Source organism: Fistularia commersonii, chromosome 25 (genome assembly GCF_037954325.1).
Source record: "Fistularia commersonii isolate RoL2024-O1a breed Wild chromosome 25, RoL_Fcom_v1.0, whole genome shotgun sequence".
NCBI classification, from domain to species: domain Eukaryota; kingdom Metazoa; phylum Chordata; class Actinopteri; order Syngnathiformes; family Fistulariidae; genus Fistularia; species Fistularia commersonii.
The window spans coordinates 10,952,992-10,975,653 of record NC_141308.1 but is presented as its reverse complement, the minus strand read 5'-3'; the positions used below and the strand labels follow the sequence as shown (position 1 = coordinate 10,975,653).

General features: G+C 42.4%; 2 protein-coding genes and 1 pseudogene across 7 annotated transcripts; all 3 read left to right on the top strand.

Moving 5' to 3' along the window:
• The first annotated feature begins 615 nt into the window (after positions 1-615).
• Positions 616-4,298, top strand: LOC147219262 (uncharacterized). 5 transcript variants are annotated; one of them, XM_086172344.1, is made up of 6 exons: positions 616-815; positions 1,763-1,843; positions 2,181-2,623; positions 3,154-3,229; positions 3,369-3,497; positions 3,591-4,298. In XM_086172344.1, exons 2-6 carry the CDS (start codon positions 1,788-1,790, stop codon positions 3,964-3,966), a joined length of 1,080 nt encoding a protein of 359 aa, XP_086028470.1. In that variant the 5' UTR covers positions 616-815; positions 1,763-1,787; the 3' UTR covers positions 3,967-4,298. The 5 variants fall into 5 exon arrangements, with proteins under 5 accessions (XP_086028470.1, XP_086028476.1, XP_086028473.1 ...); XM_086172350.1 differs by having other exon boundaries at positions 3,373-3,497; positions 3,591-3,883; XM_086172347.1 differs by lacking the exon at positions 1,763-1,843.
• A 2,779-nt stretch (positions 4,299-7,077) lies between these two features.
• LOC147219261 (C-X-C chemokine receptor type 4-like) lies at positions 7,078-8,700 on the top strand (annotated as a pseudogene). The gene is made up of 4 exons (XR_015108695.1): positions 7,078-7,129; positions 7,225-7,436; positions 7,519-7,803; positions 7,918-8,700. The product of XR_015108695.1 is annotated as a C-X-C chemokine receptor type 4-like (transcript).
• Positions 8,701-17,362: 8,662 nt separating this feature from the next.
• On the top strand, positions 17,363-22,564 carry mcm6 (minichromosome maintenance complex component 6). Its single transcript, XM_086172305.1, has 18 exons — positions 17,363-17,565; positions 17,692-17,838; positions 17,936-18,046; positions 18,284-18,371; positions 18,461-18,622; positions 18,705-18,870; positions 18,984-19,129; positions 19,235-19,385; positions 19,459-19,600; positions 19,679-19,820; positions 20,124-20,231; positions 20,311-20,466; positions 20,547-20,675; positions 20,751-20,915; positions 21,188-21,329; positions 21,423-21,593; positions 21,842-21,981; positions 22,093-22,564. Exons 1-18 carry the CDS (start codon positions 17,468-17,470, stop codon positions 22,201-22,203), a joined length of 2,475 nt encoding a protein of 824 aa, XP_086028431.1. The 5' UTR covers positions 17,363-17,467; the 3' UTR covers positions 22,204-22,564.
• The last annotated feature ends 98 nt before the right edge of the window (positions 22,565-22,662 follow it).

Sequence of the window (22,662 nt, the reverse complement as noted above, 5' to 3'; positions counted from 1 at the left end):
TCCCCTCCCTCTGGCCGGACTGTTGAAATAGCTCTGAGTTAGCAGAGTAGTGAATGGCCAAAGTCCATTCTCAACTGACATGACAATCACTGCTGTCGTTATCTCGGCCAATGCGTTATTAAGTCCCTGAAGGATTTAGCTCTTGAGCAACATATAAAATCAGATGCTGCTGATAATCGAACCTGGATAATAAAATATCTTGCTCAGTGAAATGCACAGTTGCATCCATTAAATTGAAATAGTTCTGGTTCAAGCATCCGCCTCTATCTATTTTACTTTGGAATCATTTTAAGATTACCTTGGGTATCATGATATAAAACCACACAAACCAGCAAAATCTGTCTTTATTAATTCAAGATATCAACTGAGATTTTACACAACTGCTGTAAAGCTCATATAGTTGTGTGTAGGGGGTGTAAACTGAATTAAAAAAAGTTTGATACGACTGCAAGGCACAGTAATTATTAATAAAAACTCTAAACCCATGGGGTATCTCTTCCACAATAATACACCCAACAGTAATGCATTATGCACGCTCAGTGTATCAAATATTATTTCTTTCTTGTCCTCGGTGCTTTTTTTGGAGGGGTCATCCACTCCGACAGGTGGCGCTGTTGTATTAAAACTACGCAAGAGGCGCACATTTCGTTTGCATCTCACTGCACCCCGATTTATAAACATATCGATAAAAGATTGAAAAGACGGACAGTATAAATCAAAAAATAAAAAGTACTTTGAAGGATTGGACTCGCGATATTTCGTGAGAACTCCCCGAGATTTGGAAAGAGCCCTGTCACGAGCCGTCTCGCAAGCCGGTACGTTAGCAAAAAGGACACTTTACAATAGCCGCCGATTCGTTCCTCTTAAAAAAAATAAACAAACGAACAAAAACACACAATAAAAGATAAACTCGTCGAAGTCTTTTAGGATGGAGGAGCAATTTAAGTTTCACTATTCGGGGACGAAGTAAGTTTTAACACCCCGTTGCTTTGGCTTGGTGAGATTAGTTAGCTTCAACGGCAGTTTGTAAGCTAGCTCCGGTGGATCTGCCAAGCTGGCCAAGCCTCCTGGTCCCCGAACCCGCCTGCCTCCGGGTTCACCAGGAGTCAGGAAAGTTGTTTTTAATGTTTCATAACAACCTCTTCATCGTCAGGGCTGGAGAATATTAACTGACATTTCAACCTGTGTGGACCAATATGTTTAATTCATATCTTTTCAACGTTGTTTGCCGAATTAGCACCTCTTTCTTAATATGATAAAACAAACTCCCTTGTTTTCATCGTAATTTGAACGCACTTAATTGAGTTTCACCAAAAAGAATAATAATACAATTAAGTTTTTCTTTCATTAATTAATCGGTTGTTTACTAATCTGAGCTTTTCCAGAATCGATCCCTTTTACATTTATTCGTTTCGACACCGCAACAATTAAAACCAAGAGCAAAGTATAGAAAATATACAAAAATAGGCATGAATCTCATCATTTATGCAATGAAGAATGCTAAAACCTACACAATTTGTAGGTGTGACTATACAAGCTTGTTTTGTTAAATTTGTATGTTTACCAAAATAGATCTCAGAAGTTAAATAGATATATAAATTGCAGATGATCTGTGACTGATATGTTTGTTGAAGTCCTCAGTAGAAGGCTGCATATTTGTTAACATTTTTATCATATAATTTAAAATATTCATCTACAGTGATTGAGAATAATACAGTACGGCTGACATTAAGCTGTTTTATTTCTGTCTGTGACTTAATAGGACTGCAGATTACAACTCCTATGAAATGCGTGTCTTGGATCCACTTATCAATTCTTTTTCTATAAAGGTTGAATATCATTGGTAAGATATACTGTCAAATTCCCTTTTTTTCCCTTAGTGGGTGGGGATTCCATAATCTTGGGTCGTATGCCAATTCTATTAAAAAATCAGAAATCCTTATTTAAATATGAAAAAGAAATTATTTTTTAAGTAGGTTAATTAAAAATGAGCAAGAAGTTAAACAAAGACAATGTAGAGTGTTCCAAAAAATGTGCAAATAATGTACAGACTTTTTTCTGTACTTCTATTTTTCAGCAGACATTACATGTTAATTTTTTGATATTTATTTTACACGGTCTAGCCATAGATCCCTGACCATTGTAGGTCAACGCTGACAAGTCTTTATCCTCTATTGCAGGTCAGTTGATTACTGTGTGAAGAACAAAGACCTCATGACATCTAACCATTCCAAAGTGCAGAAAACCTCTGTGACAAACACCCACAAGACCGCAAAGCCAAAAAATGATTTTATACAAAGTTGGTTAAGCAAAAAGAAGCTGATGGTGGCTGAAAACAACACCTTGTATGGAGACGGAGGAAGTGGTGGTGACATCTTCGATTTTATCAGCCGCAAAGACGATGTGCCTGAGAAGAATGATGAGAAGTGTGTGAAGATAGCCGATCAAGGAGTGGAGAATTCTGATGATGACTGCTCCAACTGCAGCTTTGTGTCTGGTCCCAGCTCCCCATGGCCTTCTAAGAAGTTGCAGCTTTCCAAGGACTTGTGTTTGCCCTGCACGAAACTTTACCTCAAATCAAAGAAGATGAAGACTCCCATCATTGACAAATCCCTGGATAACGGTAAGGAGCTTGTATTTATACGCGTGTCGTCTTCTTTTCCTTTCATCTTCTCCCCTCAGTGGTGACCTCTGTGAATCATCCTCCTCCACCTACTCTCTGTATCTTCTTCTAGGCTAACTTCATATACAAGAACTTAATACAGGCTGGGAAATTCCTTAAGTCATCAAATATTTAGTAGGCAGTAGCCCTGAAAGTTACAAATTAAAGTGTGCAACAAATAGCCACAAAGCAATTTCTAAATTCTTCGTTATTGAAATGTGTTGCTTCATTCAGTCTTCCACACATACTGAGACTGAAGTCTAAAGTCTTATCTCAGTTCCATAATACACAATTTATATTGATATGTTACTATGGATATGTTAGACCTCTTTAGTCTCTGTAGTTCTATAATGACCTTAGCAACTGCTGCTTAACATGGTCTCAACTTTTGCTATCATATTAGAATTAATAAATAAATGAATTATAAATTCCTTCAGAAAAAAAAAAAAAAATCTTACTGATTGAACAACAATTTCCCCTTTTTTTCCCAGATCCGAGTTCTTTGACATGTGATCAGTGGGTCCTGCTCAAAAAGTGGAGACCAAGATGGCAGCCTCGTGCAAAACGGTGTGGTTGTTTGTGGAATCAAGAATCAGAATCATAAAATACTTTTTTGATCCCGAAGAAAGGAAATGGAATTCGCAGAGAGTTGTTATGTAACTACGCTTGTTGTCAGCTAACAATAAGCGTAACTCTTGTTTGTTAGGAAGCTGGTGGTGCTCATGCAACTGGTTCAGGAGAGACTTGCTGACCAGTTTGATGCAAAGGGGAACAAACGGTGTTCAGAGGATGCACACGGGTCCGGCTGCTCAAGGCCGCACACATTCCTACGCAGGTAACACGTCCAAACCGAAATCTTATACAGTGTCATAGCAGGATGATCTGCTTGATCATGTGACACATTACATGATGTGTGTTTGTGTGTTAGAAACCTTAGGCGCTGTGTCAAAGTGCCCAAGAAAACCAGGAAGAAGCGTGCACGAGGCGACTTTCAGTATTTTTATACGGCCAAGAAGAGGCGTCTGCGAGGCAACTATAAACACCAGCATGCCAGTGTTAAAACTGCCAAGGACAGCAGGTTGAACTCTCAAGGTCACAGTCCTGACCCGGAGGACACACACAAAGGTCAAAATGAATCAGGTTCCATCCCAGAGATGACGCGTGCCATGATCACCATGGAAACCAACGAGCCAGAACTAACTACTCAAAGGAAGGAAGTGTCCGGAGCTACCTTCACAGATTTGCTCACGGACTTGTATCACAGCTGCAGCAACATTGTCAAAGAGAGACAAATGCCATTGTAAACATTTTGTAAGCAAATGTTTTAACAACCTATGTGGAAACAGTTTATATTTCTGTTGTTGAGTCTGTTCAGATATTTTCCATAGATGAGGACAATACATAGATAAGTGGGGCTGTTTTGCCAGAATGAACTTGTTCTAATTTAACTTTTCTTGCACTTTATTTAAAGGCAAACAAGCATTTAATGCATTCCTTGTGCGACAGTTTTGTATGATTTTGACTTATCACAAAGGTCATCAACTAAGAGTCTCCTGTACAGCCTTTTTATTAGTTTTATTTTCTTCTAATTTATTTATATTTAAAAAACTGGAATTGATATCAATAAAAACTTGCAACCTGCACCAAATGTTTACTTTTTTGTCACTATTGATTGTTTTTATATTTGTCCAGTTGCAAAAGTAGTGAGCATGAGCATTAAATCATCTAATAATACTTGTGCGATTCACAAACTGGGGACGTGGCACACATACTGCATATCTTTGAACACCGAAGAAGAGCCCTTAGACTGCTGCTTTGTATTTGAACTTTGAGAACACAAAAACTTTGCTCTTTCAATTGAACCCCACCTGGTGGCGCCACTTGCTTGTTCCAATCACCAACAAGTGATAAGAACATATATATCTGATGACATACTGCAAAGGCGTTGAAAGCAGTTTGCAACAAATATCTTATTAATAAATGCTTATCAGCTTTAATCGTGTTTTTTTTTTTTTTTCTTTGAGTTTCTTGATTTTATCTATTTTTGATGAAGAGAACTCGGGTTAAAATTCCAATTTCTTTAGATAACTTCTTGCACATTTTCATGGTCATGTGATATTTATATTATAGTATTTCTTTTTTATGAAAAAAAAAAAAAGAGATTTGAGGCAACACCTTAAATGAATTAGCAATACGTATTGAAACTGAAAGTAACAGAATGATTTGAAAAAAAAATGATGTTATACAGTAATGCAGAAATGCTTACTCTAAAGTCATGCAGAATGGATTCAGGTGATGTGATATTGCAGCTGCCTTGCACAGCCGGTAACCATAGAGACCAGATATGCAAGACTTGACATTTTTCAGAACGTGGACCTCTAGCTCTTGCACTGACGCAGAGGAAACTATTTAACTCAACAAACTAGAACTGAAGATATTTTCCTGCATCAAATCACCGCAAATCGATTTTGGAAGGAGAAAATCTCAGTTTCGTAAGAATAGACATCGTCTTTGTCCCAAATCAAGAAGTGTGAAGGATGAGAGAGTGTACAACCGAAAGTGACGGAGGCCTGAAACCCAGATTTTAAAACTTCTGGATGGGCAGCGTCATGGCACAGCATCTCAAATTCCATAGAGCAGAAATCAAGTCATTTAACTTTTGTTTGATTCCGAAATGGAAAAGTTGTCACAACATCAGGAAGAAAATGCCACAAAAACACATTTTATATATGTATAAAATGTTGATTTAAGGTACTTAAGGAATATTGATTTAAGACTCATGTTCAGTACGATTTGGCAAACTCGTCAAAAATTCCTGCTTTAGATTACATCATTCTCACTCTACATTATTGAAAAGATGGGAATCTGAGTAATGTTATTTTTCTGCTTCACCATGCCCTCTATAGTGCAACAGCTTGTGTTTCCCTCTGTGCGTGCATGTGTCAAGGGCAACAATACACCCACTTGTATTTGTTGCCCTTGGTCATTTTGCGTGATTTGTACGAAGAAAGGAAAACAAAGAGTATCACCAGACTTGACGGTCGTCCTCGCATCAGTCGCCGCGGGGCTGAGTGGTTTACTCAGCCATGTTGATTCTGAGATCCCGAGCGCAGATAGCAGTGAACCTGGAGGAAGGTCGGGGAAACAGGGGCAGAGATAAGGGGCCGGGATTTACTTCTTGAATGTGTCACAGTTTCAGTTTTCAGCAAGAATCCATGTTTTCTTACGGGATTAGTGGGTTTGGGGGAAGATGGTGTCAGCCGGACAGGAAGTGTGTCCTTTTACTATCTCGCCATTTTATTCTAACCAGTTAACAAAGTCTAACTATAACCAACCACCATTTACTTTTTTTTAAATTTTTTTTTAATTTTTACTGTTTATACAATTTTCTACTATTATTTATTATTGTTGCGTTTTTCTTGTAACTCTGGCACAACAATTTCCTTCAGGATAAATAAAGTTATTCTTATTCTTATTCTTTTTACATAGTCATATTTTAATTGACCTTTTTGAATCCATCATTTCAACATGCAATATTCAAATAAAGAATTCACTGAGGTTTTGCTGGAAACAAAAAGTATTGATATCAGAATACCGAAAAGACTCTTTTCAATTATCAATAAAAATCATACTTGCTGCATAAAAGTCAGATAATGAATTACTAGTAGTACTGCAGTATGATGATAGAGAGTAATCCTCAAAAAGGACTTTTTACATACATTTCAAGAATTGAACATTTGAAATAAAAATAGTAAAAATTAAACTGCACTTCCTCCTGATACCTATGACTTTTCTAAATGAACAATAATAACAATCATAATAATATATACATAACACCTTAACTTTTTCACTAGTGTCTGAAAGAATCAGATGAATTTGATGTTGATCACACTTGCAGCAAAACTATTTAATTTGCTATGAGAAAGTAAAAACACACACACACACACACACACACACACATGCATTAATGAATGGAGCAGGCAATCTCTGCATTCACCTCTTGCATATTCCTGCATCAAATGGGACTTTTGACGCTGAACGAGCTCACACTCGGCTGAGACCAAACCCCTGACACTTGTCCCTGTGCAACAGAGTGTGGCGTTAGATGAGATACTGACCCCCAACACACACACACACACACACACAGACACAGACACAGACACACACACACACAAAACACTGTTTGTGTGATCCTCATCGGCTGCCTTTACTATTGCCAATAGATCGTGATTATCACAAACCAGGGGTCTCCGGGCCAAAACAATTCAAGCGGCGCACACACAGCGCCGTATCCTGTGATAGAAGCCTTCTCAGCACCTGACACCTCGAAAACAGGAAAAGCATTTCTGCAGGAACACAGATGTATGATTGTTTGGGGAGGGGCGTAGGGGACTATATCTCCCCTTCCACAGGGGCCTGGACTTCACTCTGGGAAAGGAGGCTGACTCCATCATGTCATACTATGTGGTAAGATTGCTTGTGTGTGTGTGTGTGTGTGTGTCCCTTTTACTCCTGTGCGCCTGTAACATCCCCTTCCCTCCTGTCTGTCTGTTTGCGTCCAGCAAATCATGGTCAATGAGTTCAATGACACCGGTTCTGGTTCTGGTTCCGGTTCCGGCGACCTGGGCGTGGACATGGTGGAGCCGTGTGAGGTGGAGCACATGAGGACCGCCGACCTCCAGCGTGTCTTCCCGCCGGTGGTGTATTCCCTCATCTTCATCCTGGGCATCATCGGGAACGGCCTGGTGGTCCTGGTGTTGGGCTGCCAGCGCAGGTGGGGGACGGTTTGATCGACCCTTTGTCCAGGAGCCACATTCCAGCAGATCTCCTGAATCGCGTCTCCTCTTCGCCTCCAGGTCCAAATGCAGCCTCACCGACCGCTACCCGCCTCCACCTCTCCGCCGCCGACCTCCTCTTCGTGCTGGCGCTGCCGTTCTGGGCGGTGGACTCCGCCCTCGGCGATTGGCGCTTCGGGGCGGTGATTTGCGTGGGCGTGAACGTGATCTACACGGTCAACCTGTACGGCAGCGTCCTCATCCTGGCCTTCATCAGCCTGGACCGCTACCTGGCGGTGGTCCGAGCCACCGACACCAACACCGGGGGTCTGAGGCAGCTGCTGGCCCACAGGCTGGTCTACGTAGGTGAGCGTGGAGGCTTTTATTTGGAAATTCTCTTCCGTGCAGAGCTCTTCTTCCGCGTCATGTTTCCTCCACCCTCAGTCAGTCATCTGTGACTTTGTCCCCCCCCCCCTGCAGGAGCCTGGCTGCCGGCCGGCCTGCTGGCTGTACCCGACTTGATATTCGCCTGGACTGATGAGAGAGCGGAGGGAGTCACTCTGTGCCAGCGCTTTTACCCGGCGCACAACGCTAATCTCTGGGTGGCGGTGTTCCACCTCCAGCTGGTCCTGGTGGGCCTGGTGATCCCCGGCCTGGTCCTCCTGGTGTGCTACTGCGTGATCGTCACCAGGCTGACCCGCGGCCCGCTGGGGGGCCAGAGGCAGAAGCGGCGGGCGGTCAGGACGACCATCGCGCTGGTCCTCTGCTTCTTCGTGTGCTGGCTGCCGTACGGAGCGGGGATCTCCGTGGACGCCCTGGTACGCCTGGAGGTGCTGCCCTTGAGCTGCAAACTGGAGGCCGCCCTGGGCCTGTGGCTGGCCGTGACGGAGCCCATGGCGTTCACTCACTGCTGCCTGAACCCGCTGTTGTACGCCTTCCTCGGCGCCGGCTTCAAGAGCTCGGCCCGCAGAGCCCTGGCTCTCAGCCGCGCCTCCAGCTTGAAGGCGATGCCGCGGAGACGCGCCGGGGCTTCCACGACCACAGAGTCCGAGTCGTCCAGTTTACATTCCAGCTAGAGTTGGATCTGCGTGCGATGTATAAAATGTACAGGACTGTGTGTGTGTGTCTGTGTGTGTGTGTGTGTATGCGGAAGAAATTCAGAAGCAGTCTGCTGGTACACGACTGATCCTCTCTAAGTGTATGATATCTCCTGTAAATAGCATTGTAATGTTTTTGTTCAAGTTTTGTAAACATTTGTATTAAAAGGTGACAAACAGTGTGAGGGAAGCCTTTCTTGTGAAATCTCCCTCAAAACCAGTCAGCCACAGTCACAGCGAGTCCCTCCCTGACCAAGAAACAGATGATAAAATTCCTAAATGATCCTTTTTCCCCCAGATGAACTCGTCTTTATGACCCAGAGCTTGTTAAAAGGCGAGGAAAGGAATAAGGAAATTGTCGATGAGTGTGGGGTGAGGAAAGGGTTCACCTGAGGTTAGAGAGCAGATGAATTGCACACTTGGGTGTTGTTTTCGGGGGGGGGGGGGTTGCACGACGGCGATCGTGATCTTCGGCGTCAGCGGCTCGAGACCCCCTTCACAGCAGGCCAGCGGCGTCCGTATGACCCCGCTGATCCAGAGTCTCCACGCTATGGGCGCTCCTGAAAGAGATAAGAAAGTGATTATTTTGATTTTGATGCGATAATCAAGTGCTGTGTGTGTGTGAGTGAAACAGGTGGGATTTATATTAATGATATAACCAGCTTTCTTCTACGAGGCAGGAAGAGGCGAGTACCTGGGGTTCAAGAGGTTCATTTTTCCCAGCACTTAAATTGTCACACACACACACACACACACACAGATATATGCGTACGTGCATACAAAGTGCTTCCCACATATCTACTTCCACATGGAAGTGGGAGAAACAGAAGCTGGAAGTTTACTGTTTCGCATTTCCTGATGCAAAGAGGAAGATGAGGAAGAGGAGAGGTGTGAAAGGAAGACGGCCCTCCAGGACGAAGGCTCGACGACTCCCCAATACACTCCGAGCCCATCCTGTCCCTACGAGGTCTCCTCAGATTCAGAAACTACATTTGAGCAGTCTTCTCCCCATTTCATGCACACACGCACACACACACACACACCGTTCTCTGCTATTCATGGGGCCTTCACAACAGGAAAGACTTCCTGCAGCTCATTTTAGGAAAAACAAGCAGCTAAAACAATCAGAGGAGCGAACAGGCTGGTACTGAGCGGCACCGGGAGCCGAGTGGGCTGCACAGGGACGGGGTTCGATACGGAGAACAAACGGGCGGGATCCGGTTGTTTTCAAGTTCGGTCTCGGCCGCAGCAGGTGCACGGGTTCTCTTCCGTGCCTTCAAAAAGAAGCAGTAGAGATTTTCAGCTCCAGACTGAAAATATAGAGGTGCATAAAATAAATGAAAATTAAAATTAGAAATTTCAGGGGGTTTATCAGGTTGTACTGGACAGATTTGAGTTAACAAGTGGAAGTGATTCTAACACCCACGTAGAAAAGTCTGATTTGAAATATAGCAGCTATCTTTGCAGCAAGTGTGTAAAAAGGATAAAATACCATCCATGCATTGTATTATTATTAACAACATTGTTACCCATAGCATAATCATTTTATGATTGTTTGTTTGTTTAGAAGTTTATTAGGACAGTGTACAAATACATTAAGCACAGAGGCAGAGATGTTTGTACCAGATTATAGCTCATAGCTAATTTCCATCTGTGATCCATCTGTAGTAATTGATAATTACTATTTGGTTTTATCATTTGGAATCCTGGAATAAACCATAAAAATGAAAAAAAAAAATGCTTGTTGCACAAATTAAGGGAGAACTCTCGGGCATAATGCAACTAATGGAGCAGTTTTCTGTTGGCTTATTTAACTTTGCATGCTACTGTCACACTGAAGTGTTGACAAATGAAGGCATTATTTCACAGGATAATCAATAGTTTTGTATCTATGTTCTCAATGCTTAGTTTTAGTGGCTGCAGTAAATGGGAGCTGCTGGGGTTGCAAAACCTGTCCTTGTAGGTTTTCTATTTATATGTATTCTCCAGGCGCTGTTGTGAACATGTGTGTTTTCACTGTAAATCTGACTGTCCGATGTAAACAGCTAAGACAATGAGAATGCGTCACGGCACGAACACACACTCAGAAACTTTGACAGCATCTCTCCTCTCTTTCATATCCTGCCGCTGCTGTAACTGCCTTTTTCCCACCGTGCCGTTACTCACCAAGCACCTGACACCCCTCCAGTCCCTCCGACGGATACCTGTACCTGTGTGTTAGTCATTGTTACATAAACATGTATGGTTTTTGTATTGTGTGAATCATCATAAACACAGCACTTGGGACTGGCTACGGCCCCGCTGTGACCTTGCGTGCAGGTATAGACAATGAACGATGGATCGAATGGAAATACAGTTTTAGCACAGTTGAAAAATGGACTTCTCTGCTACAAGTATAATATAATAATTTTTGGCATTTATATTAAGCATTTTCATAATAATAATCAAAGTCAGCTTGTCAATTTCTACACATGTACTAGACATACAGAGGAATTGAGAAGACGTTTCTCACTTTGCCAGGGTGACATAATAATAGAGTGCAGCATTAAAATGCACGATAAACAAACAAACAAACATTAAACCATAGAGCATAAAGTGCACACAGATTTAATCTATCGGTACTGAGGGGAAAGGATGATAGATATTTAACAGCATACAAAAATGAGATGTTTAAATAGATGTAATTTGAATTTGAATATAGAGGTGCAGAGTATAATAATAATGAAAAGTGCTATTTTCCCTCAGGGTTTACACCATGAAAGGGACAGACTTCCCTTTCCAACATTGAGGATATTGATGGTCTTGTGTGTCTGTGTGTGTGTGTCCGTGTGTGTGTGTGTGTCATGGGTTTTGTGTGGACTTGTGTACCTACAGATGGCCAGGTTCCTTCATAGTCAGACACAGTCAGAGTTTCCTGCTGCTAAACAATCGTGGGAAAACCAGAGGTCAAGACAAAGAGAGAAATAAACGGGGCAGAGAGAGAAAGAGGAAGGCTGGGTTACATCCAAATGGGCCGCGATGACTTCCTACCCTGTTCCTGGTGTATTCTTACAATGTGACAGGTGAAACCGATCGCCTGCCGCTGGTGTTTGTAGCGGCCGCGGCAGCTGGGGACGTGAGAAAGACGGCAGAACAGAAATAGATATCAATCGGAAAATAACAGACAAAAAAAAAGGCCGTTCAGCATTGCAGATGGTTTTGGGGCAGAGGCCTGCAGAGGCTGCATCCACGCAGTTTGAGATTTAGCGTCTATTATTCTGTTTTGGTGCATTTAAATCACTGGTGTTGTTACTTTAATTGCACGAGTGACCAATTGTTCATTCATTCATTAATTCCTCCAGCAAAAGAAAAACAATGCGGGGTTTAACGGCAGGCATACACAATATGCTTACTGATGCAAAATAGACACAACAAAGAACTTGAGGCTATTTCTCTGCTTGTGCCTGTGCCTGTGTGTTCGACTTACGCCACGTTCTCATGGCTGCAGATCAGAGGAGAAGCGGGAAAGAAACAAATGAACAAAACTGTTCCTCCGGGGTTCCTGACAGTTCAAAAGACATTCGACAATAGAAAAACATGTCATATAATGCTCCGGTTGAGGTTTACGTAGCGTATGGAAACTCAGAGGGGCTGTGAAAGCGGTTTTGGACAACGCAACTGGGCAAAACACTGATTCAACGTTGATTCATTTATTCATTATCTATACTGCTTATCCAGCACTCAGGGCCTTTGGTGAGAGGAGGGTTCACCTTGGACCAGGAGCCGGTTGGCGTGCAACTATGCAACCATTCCCTCTCATCTGTGGAGGTTCTCAGTCATCCAGGTCATGGTGAAATACTGTTCAAAATCTTCTCGTCATGGCAACTCGACTTGTTCTTTCTTCACCTGAAGAAGTTTCACCCCTCATTCGAAAGGTTTCTTCAATTCTTCTTCCCTTTTTCAGAACTGAAGAAGTCTCTCGGATGAAGGGGGTGAAACCTCTTCAAGTGTATGAAGTAAAGAATCCATTCTTTCCTTCACACCACAGACAAACAACCGTGCATTGGTATAAAGGTATTTGGAGGAGTCGAATACACTAACACTTTCCTGCAGACATAGGAATTAAACTATCTGTACAGGGATCCATAAATTTCTATTTTCTGCACTACAGCATCATGAAATCCAAGCTTCTATAAATACATGCATATAAATATATGAAATACATTTAATAGATGATGTGTAAACATATAAATGTAATGTATAAATAAATTTCTATTAGATAAAGCATACACATCTCTATTCATCTGTTCTTTGTATTTAAATGACTGTATGTTGTTGAATGAAAAATCAAATGTACCCGGTTGTATCCTTACCAAGGGGTTGGTGGTGATATTCGGGGTATTGGTAATACATATTGAGCTTGAAAGATCCTTCTCGCTGGTTTAACAATAAGAGAATTAAGAAAAACACAAAAAGAAATCAACATACATTGACAGGTTAATCGCTTTTCATACTAATATATACATGACATGTTGTCATGTACAGTAGGCACAAAGACACACACATCTACGTAACTTTATACTGCGTCTTCTACTGTTAAATGTTATTTTAAGCTAACTTTTGTTCAAAAAAATTGTGAAACAATAGCTAGTTATGAACAACTGTAGTGTAATTCAATGGTGAGTAGAAAAATAAAGTTGAAAAAAATGTCACCCTGGTCTACTGTGGATGTTTTGTATTTTATAAATCCATAAATGTTTGGTTTTTTTTTTCCTTACATATATTTATCCCTGTTTCTTTGCTTTATTAAACAATTTGGATTTAGACTTAATACAACAGAACTGTTAGAAATCAAACAGAGTGCAAGCTAATCTGGCGTCTGTCCAGTTACAGCAGGGCGCTAGCTTGGTGTTGGATGAAGCCCGGCCTTTGCATAATGAATTTCAGCCTCTTCCTTCAGGATGGAGCTTATTGGTCCCGAGGCGGAGAACAAAGCGATATAAAAATAGTTTGCTTCCAGAAGCGATCACTCAAAGCAGCAACACACTGGTTCCTCAGGTTATCTTGCACACATGGATCGACACCAGGGGGCTGTAATGTGTTTAATTCTCACACTTCTTGTCATGAAGCCATGTCTGTCTGTGCTTTGGTTAAACACTTGATCTCAGATTGAGACCATGACTCTTGAAAAGCATTATTATTGCTATTATTATAAAGCACTATTGTCCATTATGTTTTCAAGAGTCATGGTTTTAGAAATTGGCAGAATAAATTTACCAAAGTAAAGTAATGGAACTGTGTGTGTGTGTGTGTGTGTGTGTGTGTGAGAGAGAGAGAGAGAGAGAGACTAGGATTATTATCCCAATGACTGTATGAGTTTGGATTCATGAGTAAAGTTTCGAATGAGGGACACACTATATAGTCTTTTGCATTGAAAATGTAAACAGAGAACATATTATTTATGTATTTTTACCATTATTTAGACTTTTCTTTTCTTTCTGTTTGTTAGTGATGCTTAGTTTCAAATGTATTAAACTAATCAAATTTTGTGTTGGAATCTGCTGAGCCAAAAACTAAAAAGCTTCAGGCAGAAAAGTATGATAATACACAGTTATTAAAAAGATAATGACAAGACACAAATTAACAATAACGTTGGCAATGCAATAGTAAATAATAGATTTTCCATGGGTACAGCAGTGGTAGCCAATGCGGAATACCTCAGAACAAGAAAGCAGTACTTCAGAAACAATTGTATTTTTACTGGAAAAAAAATAAAATAAAATAAAACGTACTGCAATAGAGACTGCAGCTGAAAAGTAATAATATTCCATGAGAACAAAATAAAATCTGACATTGTTTCTGAAGCCCAAACAGTGCATAATATTGATCAACTCCACAAAAGTACAAATTGTTTATCAAAATCACTCTTTTCGTGTAAGTCCATCATGATAGCAAAGGAAGTTCCCTTTGTATGAGTTTGGTGGAGTTGAACCTGGTAGTCAATGCATTAGACACTGCCCTCCTGTGGACGTATTAAGGAGATAGGTATTTAACACAAGGGTTCAATTCATTAATAGACATACCAATGTATGATTACTATAACTATTTTACTATCATTATGATATTAGTTAGGTGTAGTAGTAGATGGAGTAGAAGGCGGTAACACAAGTGTATTGATTGAATTTTTCCTTTCTATTTTACATCACTTTCTTTTATATGAGCCACAGAGATATCTGATTGGAAACCAGGACCCTGGCTCTATTTACTTCATATATTCACTATTCTGTGTGTATATCCAAACCAGTCAGACTCTATCTCCAGAATATCTGACGTGGTATCCCAGTAATGGACTCATCCCTGATCCTATCCACCCTCCTCACTCCCAAATTGCTGGTCTGACCACTGTCTAGTAAACCCATTCTTGCATTCATGTTGATAATTAATCGAAAAACTCAATAAACAAATTGAATAGTCCAACCAGTGCTCACCCTGCAGTTATATGCCATAATAAGCGCAGAGAACTTAACACACATTGAATATAAGATGTATATGAAGTTAGAAGTGTAGAAGGTAAGATATATTGCACATATCTGACATGTCTGTGGAGATTCTCAGTCATCCAGGTCATGGTGAATTCTTATTGAAATGTTTTTGTTGTGGCAACTAGACTTGAATTTTTTCACTTGAAGACGTTTCACCCCTCATCCGAAAGACCTAATGACCTGTGGGGAGTTTCCGAGTATAACTGACAATATATCTGACAAGATGCAATATATCTCATCCTCTAAACCAGGGGTGTCAAACTCATTTTGGTCCGGGGCCACATACGGCCTAATTTGATGTCAAGGGGGCCGGACCAGTAAAATCATTACCTAGCAATAACGCTAAGTCCAAATTTTTCCTTTGTTTTAGTGTAAACGAGGTAAAGAGGTAAATTATAAAAATCTTTATATATAATGATTTGTTCCCCTCAAAAATATATGACGAATTAATATTAAAAATGAAGATTAAAAAAGAATTGATGAAATGAAACCCTAAAATATTGTCGAGTTAAAAGAGAAAATCTTGTCACTGTGGGAAAATTTGCCACCAGAATTTATTAGAAAATTGATTGGTAGCATGTATAAGAGGAGGTATAACGTTTACAAGGCTAATGGTGGCTATTGTGGTTATTAATCAATCTTTTTAATTTTGAGTTGTTTTTTTTTTTGTAGAAATAAGAAAACAACAATGTTTTAACAATGTCACTAGACGTTTCTTCATCAAAAAATCATTTTGTTTTCAAATTTTGAAGCAAAAGTACATTGCAAAGTTACTTTTTCATTTTTTCCTTGTCCATTTTTTTGAAACTCACTGTATAAAACCCTCAGATGCATGTGAGAAAAAACACCTGGGCCACACTAACACAAAGATTTGATTTCGGGCAGGGGGCCCACAAAATATTCTTCCGAGGGCCACAGTTGGCCCACGGGCCGTGAGTCTGGGACCCCTCCCTTACACCATAGTCAATCCAGCTCACATACTGTGCAATACTTTTTAGATTTTTATTTTTTATCTCCACTGTCTCCAGAGTCACTTTGCATCGTCATGCACTGTTTGCACAATCTTCTCTGTAGAATTAATTTGCACTGTCGTCTCTGTAGTAAATCTGCACTACCTTGTCTAGAATTTAAATTACACTATCTTGTAGGATTTGATCTTTGACATATTAGTATACAGTACAATGACAATAAAGAGAATTATATTATAGTCTGTTAAATATCATGCAGTTCCCCGTTGACGCCACTAAACGAAAATAAACATGATTTTGTGTTTCATACCTTCCTCGTTCCTCTGGGGACCGTCGAGTTGAGTCAACTGAGTAAAACAGCGCCGGCGGTAAAGGCAATCCTCATAGTGGCCAAACTGTGGAATTTCAAGTATGGCGTTACAAACATTCAATAAAAGTGATTTTTCGAATCATGATATATCGAAGTGAGACATTTCATTGATATACGCTGAGCCATATGGTCCAATAATGATTCAAAAGTCAGAAAATACGTTTTGATTTATTGTCAGTCAATTAGCAGCTAGCTACACCGGTAGCTATGCGGCGGAAGTTCCTGTATGACATCCGGTAGCAAAGCGACTTCAGATTTCGGAATAAAACAAGTAACAGTATACGTTCGTTGATTAAGTACGCCATTTAATCAATATACGCTGAACCATTTGTTCCAAAAATGATTTAAAAATCAGAAAATACGTTTTTTTTTTTTTTTATTGTCAGTCAATGAGCGGTTAGTTGAACCGGTAGCTCGGTGGCGGAAGTTCCTGTCTGCTATTCGGTAGCAAGGCGACTTCAGATTTCAGAATAAAATACGCGACAGTATACATTCGTCAATAAGTCGGGACTAGAACCAATCGATGGACATCGTAATTGCGCAAACAATTTATATACTACATAAAGTAAATATTCTTGTGGTGAATTGTGGCTTACACTGTAAGCCAAAATGTTGTGGCTTTGTGGCAGTGTTGAAGGCTTACACACTGACTACTTTCTACTCTTGAAGAGGCTTCCTCTCATCTCACTGAAAACTTCCGAATGAATATTTTCAATGTACAGACATAACACCTGAGGGGAGAGTAAATAAACACCTGTAGCATAATCTACTTCTTTTCACCGCCATGTTCCAGTTAACTTTGTGAGCCATTTCAGGAAGGGCCTCTGTAAAGCTTCAGCGAGCCTTCCGGCCGTCTTTACGTAGGTAACCTCTGATTGGCTAAAACTGCTCGCATATTTGAATAATGTCAACTATTGGTCAGAAGAGGCGCGCCAACGTCACGTGGTTACAGTTTTCGCGCGAAACGCTGCCCTGTTGTCTGGACGTCAACGTGCCTGCTTGTGTGTGTGGCAAGCAAAATCGTTCAATTCGGTTATTTGCGGGGGATTTCGACTTTAATTCAAGTGTATCGACATGGATGTTGCCACAACAACCGCGGAGAATGCCGGAGAGACGGTGAAGGACGAGTTGGCCGACAAATGTCAGAAGTTATTTCAGGCTTTCCTTGAGGAGTAAGTGGACAGCGATGCTTTTCTGAGCTGTTCTCGGTCCGGATGATCGATCGCTACCTGATAGTTTTTCTTTCCATATCTGCAGCATCGCTTTGTTTATACGCTCAACTTTGTGTCCGTGTGCAGGTTCCATAACGGGGATGGAGAAGTGAAGTACGTCCGGGAGGCTGAGGAGCTGATCAGGCCTGAGAGGAACACGCTGTTGGTCAGTTTTACAGACCTGGAGGTTTTCAACCAGGAGCTGGCCACCACAATCCAGGAGGAGTATTACAGGTCAGACAGATAAGATCACATATGCATACACGAGATCGACAAGGTTTTGCAAGTTAATGAAAAAAAAAATGACCTGGGGTGTTAAATGTGTTTCCAGAGTGTACCCGTTCCTTTGTCGGGCTGTGCGCAACTTTGCCAGGGATCACGGGAATGTCCCTCTCAACAAGGAATTCTACGTTTCCCTGGAGGACCTTCCCACTAGACACAAGTGAGAAGCCTAAGAATTATAGGAATTATAGAAAATCAACGATCATATATTTTTAAACCCACCTACAATCAAAGCTCTCTGTTGGATGTTTCACCTTCACATAAGCATCATTGTATATAACTTACTTTCTTCCTTGTGTGTGCGATTCCTGCACACCGAGGACCGAATTGTTTGCATCCCCAGCCCAAAGTACTATAGCATAAAGTTAAAGCGGACTCTTGCCTGTGTTTATGTTAGGATCCGTGAGCTTTCGTCCATGCGTATCGGTACCCTGGTGAGGATCAGTGGTCAGGTGGTGCGGACCCACCCGGTCCACCCCGAGCTGGTAAGCCCCTCCTGCAAGAAAGGAAGTAGATGAGACGTTGAGCGAGTGTTGCAGCTCAAGGGTCTCAACAAGTGTGTTGTGGTCTGCAGGTGAGCGGCACCTTTGTGTGCATGGACTGTCAGGCGGTGATCAAAGATGTCCAGCAGCAGTTCAAGTACTCTCCTCCGACCATCTGCAGGAACCCCGTCTGCAACAACCGTTCCCGCTTCCACCTTGATGCACACAAGTCCAAGTTCATCGACTTTCAGAAGGTAACCTGGACGGAGCTCTGAGGAAGGATGCACGTGTAAACAATCGCAGATTGCAGTCTGATCCATTTGTGCACGCGTTCAGGTGCGTATCCAGGAGACGCAGGCTGAGCTGCCGCGCGGCTCCATCCCGCGCTCCCTAGAGATTGTGCTGCGAGCCGAGGCCGTGGAGATGGCTCAGGCCGGTGATCGGTGCGACTTCACCGGCACGCTAGTGGTCGTTCCCGATGTCTCACAACTCAGCACTCCTGGTATGGCTTCAAATTAGCTCAGGGTTTTGTACGTTGACCTCTGTTTTACAACAACTACAACTACATCCAGTCACGCATCTAGTTTTGCTAATCCCCCGATGTTCTTGGTGTAGGATTGCGAGCAGAGACCAGCACCCGTGTGGGAGGTGGCCAGAGGTTCGAGTCTGAAGGTTTAAGGGGTCTGAAAGCTCTCGGTGTCCGAGAGCTGTCTTACAGACTTGCATTCCTGGCTTGCAACGTGGCTCCGACTAACCCGCGAGTAAGAAACACCACCAAGCAAATAGTGACATAGATGGTTTTCCCTATTAGATCACAAAATGTAAGATAGTAGTTTCTCAGTTTTTTTTTTTTTAACTTGTTGTAGTTTGGGGGTAAGGAGCTACGGGAGGAGGAGCAGACTGCTGAGAGCATCAAGAGCCAGATGACGGAGAAGGAGTGGGAGAAAGTGTTTGAGATGAGCCAAGACAAAAACCTGTATCACAACCTGTGCACCAGCCTCTTCCCCACCATCCACGGTCAGTATCCCCTCGCTGTCCAACTGCTCCTTAAACTTCGTTCATTGTGGTAAGCTGACATCTGTGACTGCAGGCAACGACGAGGTGAAGCGCGGCGTTCTGCTGATGCTTTTTGGCGGCGTCCCCAAGACGACCATGGAGGGAACCTCGCTTAGAGGAGACATCAACGTCTGCATCGTCGGAGACCCCAGCACTGCCAAGAGCCAGTTCCTCAAGTATGTAACTAGCGTGCATGAGATAACAGAGGAGTTCAATTGCAGAGCAAAAACTTCAGTTCATGTGTGTGTATGTAGGCACGTGGAGGAGTTCAGTCCAAGAGCGGTTTACACTAGCGGCAAAGCCAGCAGCGCTGCCGGCCTGACGGCTGCTGTGGTCCGAGATGAAGAGTCCCATGAGTTTGTCATCGAGGCTGGAGCGCTGATGTTAGCTGATAATGTGAGTGTATTTGATTCTCAATTTATATCATTGAATGAATGGATCTGGAATTCTAAACATCGTGCATGATTTCACTCTTCACATCACTTGATTATTTCTTTTTTAAAATTGAGGGAAGAGATATTGCCTAGCTGAGTGCCATGACACGTATCTTGAAAGAATAATTGGGTAATTCATCTAAAAAAAAAGGTGTCTAAGCAAAGCAACACTGCGGAAAATGCAAAATTTCTTGCACAAGTAATGTTATTACATTGTTGTAGTTTTTTTTTGTGTGTGTTTTTAAACAGCTGTGTGTGTCCTCAGGGCGTGTGCTGTATTGACGAGTTCGACAAGATGGACCTCAAAGACCAGGTCGCCATTCACGAAGCCATGGAGCAGCAGACCATCAGCATCACCAAGGCGGGAGTCAAGGTGACGGACCTGTTTCATGCCATTTTCGTGGATTCATGTGTGAGGAAGAGCAAAACATGACTTAACCTCCGTCTTCCAGGCCACCCTGAACGCTCGCACCTCCATCCTCGCCGCCGCCAACCCAGTCAGCGGGCGCTACGACCGCAGCAAGAGTCTGAAACAGAACGTCAACCTGACAGCCCCCATCATGAGCCGCTTTGACCTCTTTTTCATCCTCGTCGACGACTGCAACGAGGTACGGATGCTCGCCGGGTACGAACGCAGCCGATCTTAGGAACACGGACTTGGAGTGACGAGATTCTGTGTGTGTTCTAGGTGACAGACTACGCCATTGCCAGACGCATCGTGGATCTGCACTCGCGGGTGGAGGAGTCTGTGGACAGATTGTATTCCCTGGACGAAATCCGCAGGTACCTGCTTTTTGCCAGGCAGTTCAAGCCAAAGGTAGGTCGGCCTGCGCTCACGGGTCACGTTTCACAGCAAAAAGATCATTTCTGATGCGTCTCCATCCATTCGAAGATTTCCAGCGAGTCCGAAGAGTTCATCGTGGAGCAGTACAAGCGTCTCCGTCAGCGAGACAGTTCGGGGGGAGTGACGAAGTCGGCCTGGAGGATAACCGTGCGGCAGCTGGAGAGCATGATCCGACTGTCGGAGGCCATGGCGCGTATGCACTGCTGCGATGAGGTGAGCGGGTCTGGACCGGATTCTGTTATCCAAACTATGAGAACATGTTTGGGTGCAGAAAACACAGTTCAAAATTGCTTTTTTTTTTTTAAGAATTTTGTTTACCTTTGTCACAAAAGTTACATCGTTTTAGCAAAAAGACCGCGCCATTTCTCAGTTATTCTAATCCTTCAATTTGTATCCTTAAAATTCAAATCACAAGGTCCGAATGAACTGTGTATTACATTAAACAGAACAATCACCTTTGACTCCTTGCACGGTGCACTGAACAGGTGCAGCCCAAACATGTGAAGGAAGCTTTCCGTCTCCTGAACAAATCCATCATCAGGGTGGAGACACCCGACGTCAACCTGGAGCAGGAGGATGAGCTGGAGGAGGAGGAGGAACAACAGCAGCAGCAGCAGGAGGAGGAAGGTATGTTTAAGTCTTTACACATTATTTAAAATAAAAACTATAAAAGCTGCATTTAAAACAGACTCAACCTTCCCTCCAAACCTTGCCGTGCAGGAAACATCCCGAACGGCGTGAATGGTGTCAACGGCCACGTCAACGGAATCGACGGCCACGTCAACGGGAACATCGAGGGTGGCCAGCTGAAGCCGTCCATGCGTCTGTCTTTCGCCGAATACCAGCGGATTTCCAACCTGCTGGTCCTGCATCTGCGCCGGGCGGAGGAGGGTGAGGAGATTCTGACTGCTCTGTCTTGTCAACATGCTGGTACTTCAGTAAATATTAGGAGCTATTTTTTTTATTGATTTATTTTTTTAAAGAAATGTTTAAATATGTGCATGACGATGGGCTATCGTTCATGTTGCTAAGCTAACTCCCACAAGGGAGACATTTCATAAAAAGCTAAAATACCCCCTTTGTATTTGTAAACTCATGTCTGTCATAGTTCTCTTACATCTATACAAATACTTCTGCAGAAGACCAAGAGGAGGAGTTGAAGAAGAGCGCGGTGGTGAACTGGTACCTGAAGGAAATCGAGTCCGAGATTGAATCCGAGGAGGAGCTGGTCTTGAAGAAGGGCCTGATCGAGAAGGTCATCCACAGGCTGGTGCACTATGTGAGTCGTCTCGCTTCAGAAACAAGGATCTCGATCCCCTCGGGTCGAAGTCAGATATGTGAATCCCAGTGCTCTCAGTTCATCCACACTGTCTCCCTCTCTCTTCCACAGGATCACATCCTCATCCAGCTGTCTCAAAGCGGCCTGAAAGGCTCTGAGCCTGCAACCACAGAAGAAGAAGTCATTTTGGTTGTCAATCCCAACTATGTGCTTGCAGACTAAACTCTTCCTGTGCCATTTTCTTAAATTTGTCAATACTGTTATTTCACTGCCCGTATGTAACTCCTGCACAGCTGTGTAGCTTTGGAGATGGTGACTTTTAAGTTTATCATTCCAATTTGTAAAAAGTTTAGATATTTGGGGGCTCCTTTTACTGGGGTTTAAAGAATTATGTCATTTTTCTTACTCAAATGTACTTTTTTGTAAATACTCTGCAAGTTTCTGTCTGTTTAGCTCTATGAAATAATACATGTAATTGCTGTTCAGTCTTTTTTAGGCCCACCTCTAACTTCTCATCTTTCATGTTTTTTTTTTGTTGAAAAAAATGTTGGTTCATTAAATAAACTGTGTCTGGTTGGTGTCATGAGATTGCGAAACTTTGATATTAAGTATCTGCAGAATAGAACAAGATGTAGCTTTGCTAATACCTTAGTTGTTCATGGCATTTGGATGAACGTTCTC